The sequence below is a fragment of the Chrysochloris asiatica genome, unplaced genomic scaffold (genome assembly GCF_000296735.1).
Source record: "Chrysochloris asiatica unplaced genomic scaffold, ChrAsi1.0 scaffold00116, whole genome shotgun sequence".
In the NCBI taxonomy this organism is placed as follows: domain Eukaryota; kingdom Metazoa; phylum Chordata; class Mammalia; order Afrosoricida; family Chrysochloridae; genus Chrysochloris; species Chrysochloris asiatica.
Genome location: NW_006408634.1, coordinates 5429276 through 5431857, shown reverse-complemented (window position 1 = coordinate 5431857; position 2582 = coordinate 5429276). Strand labels below are relative to the sequence as shown.

Here is a 2582-nt window from a genome sequence, read left to right as displayed (position 1 = left end):
AAACTCTGTGCAACTATTCCAACAGGTCCATATTCCAAAGGAGCAATATGGCACACATTCGATGTGAAAGAGTTGTCAGTAACTGTATGGCAAATAGGACGAGCATAACTGCATCCAGTATAATTATATGTCTGAATTTCTCTAATCAGGTGACCATCTGACAGGAGCCCCATGCTTGAGTCATTCGAGTATAATGGGAGCGAGGCTCGATACCTCTCCTTCCACGACAAAGGTCTCACCAGTGGAGGGTGTGGGACGACAGCCCAATGGATCGCCGCCTGCGTCATCCACATACCGCACAAGATGCTCAGGAATCCAACGAGGACCAGGTTCATCCTGTGGAAAAACACAAACATAGCCTCGTCCCCAGATTAACACGGGGTCAGGCCCATTCCATTGCCCTGTTACAGCATCCTTCCATTTGACCAGAGGGGACTGTTTGTCTCTTGGGATCCCCATGTGCTGATCCGCAGTGGTTAGACCAGAGGCATCAGTTAAAATAAAATTTTAAATAAAAATTACATGATTAAGGGAATTCTGAGGTGTGGGGGGATAGTTCTCCCCCTTCTTTATTTTCTCTCTTTAGGGAACAGATCTTTACAGAAGAAGAATGGTATTATTCAGACAAGACAATGCTTAATGATACATAGAGACAATCTCTAAGACAATTCCCGAATACATCATGAGTTTCCTACCAATATAGATCAACCTTTAGGCTATATGACCTAGGGCAGCCACTTGAACTCAAGGACGTCTAACATACTTTTAACACTTAATCACCAGTGGGTAAAGGTGAAAGACTCAAAAGCTCATATAAAGGTTAATTTATAATTTCTGAAGGGATTTAGCTGTTTTTTCTCTGCTTTGCAACTACATGTGTTTGAAAAAGATTTCAAACATTTAACTTTATTTGTTAAACTAGTAATCCTTTCTTCCTTACTGGGTTTAACCTTTCTAATGAAGGTGAGGTTTCACCTCCACCTTCCTTTTCCTTGTTCCAGGTTCCATATCCAAATGCTACAATGTTTACTGTATCCTCAGGGGGAAGAAGAGCATCTGGATCAAACTGATTAAACCCAGGGCGGTCCGAGGGAGTTGCCACCATTGTCCTTAATCCAATATTCCCAGAATTTACCACTCCACCCCAAGTGAATACCCCGGGAAGTTCCTCTCCAGAACCTCCCTGATTAATCCCAGTAAACCTGTCCTTGTTCGTCCTCTGAGGAAATTTTACTGTCTCGGTTCTAGAGGGAAATTCGGTTTTACATGGATACCAAGAGCTCATGTTCTAAGTTTAATATTAAACATAACTGAATAATCAAATAAGGAGCAGTTCTGACACTCATCCCAGGTGGCTATCGCTTGTACCTCAAAAAGATTCATTCCCAGGACCCTGTTATGCCCAGAATTTGGGGTCCCCAAAGACCATCAAGGAGCCGATGCCGATGCAAGTGCACAAGGGTTGTTTATTCAAGCTCGAGCCTGGGCCTTCTCTGTATCTGGCACAGCAGACTCGGGAAAAGGCCCTGAGCTCTTTGTTAGAGGAGTTTTTATAGAGTTTTCAAACAAGCTTAGGGTTTTTCAGCCTTACAATATTTGACCCTCCTCTCAGACTCCTGGCCCTCCATTACTATCCTAGGCTTCAGTGCACAGTCTTCCCCGGGGACTGGGAACCGGACTCTTGTCCCTGCCCTGTCCGTTTGGGCTTGAGACTTGGCCGGCCTATTGGTCTATACCTGCCACTGCCCCTTCCTTTCCCTCCCTGCAGCTGACTGCAGCCTCCCAACAACATGGTGCCTCCTGAGCTCCCAGGGGCCCAGCGTCCAGAAAGGATGAAGACACCAGCTATTGCTGTGCATTCGAGTTTAATGTGGGTAAAGGCGAGGTGAGGTGATCAGGGGTTGGCCGCCATGGTTTCTCGGATCCAGGTTACATATGAAAACACTCTGGTATAGACAGCTGGCAATCCAATTTTTCCACATGGGTAGTGATTCGAAGACATGATACCCTGCAACACGCCATTGCAGACCAGTGGGCCGCCCGAGTCACCCTAAGAGCAAAAGGGGTGCATGAGAAAGGTCAGCAAAACCCAGGTCAGGCCTGATGACCTCCCCTCAGACCTGGATGTGTAGTGCACACACAGCAGCTGCCCAGCTCTGGGGAGAGGCATTTGCCTCCAGAGTCCAGCCCCACAAGAAGGTAGGCAGGGAGTCTGAGCAAAGGGACAGGGGCTGGAGTTCTGCCCAGTATGAACGTAGGGATGGTGGCACTTGGATGTCCAGGAATCAGTCCCCGCAGACAGGTCAGTGAGAGGATGGGCAGGATCCGTCTACACCAGCCCTCACCCTCAGTTCTTATCTCAGATGCCAGCTCTCCCAGGAAGTTTGCCATAACTGGACACCCCACCCTAGAAGCACTGGGGAGCCACAGAAGGACTGTGAGCAGGGGAGGGGCAGGGGCAGTTCTGAGAGTGAATGACCCACTGGGATCAGGTGGGGGTTGGGCTGAAGGGCAGGTACTGAAGGCTGGGAGAGGATCCAGGTGTGCATGGACAAGGACTGATCTGGGGCTGGGCAGTGGAA

General features: G+C 48.4%; 1 protein-coding gene across 1 annotated transcript in view; it reads right to left on the bottom strand.

The window, feature by feature from the left end:
- Positions 1-1894: 1894 nt before the first annotated feature.
- Positions 1895-2582, bottom strand: part of LOC102819529 (kallikrein-1-like) — a 15883-nt gene continuing 15195 nt past the window's right edge. The window contains exon 5 of the mRNA XM_006868137.1: positions 1895-2050. Within this exon, the coding sequence (XP_006868199.1) occupies positions 1895-2050 (156 nt within the window). The remainder of the gene's footprint in view (positions 2051-2582) is intronic.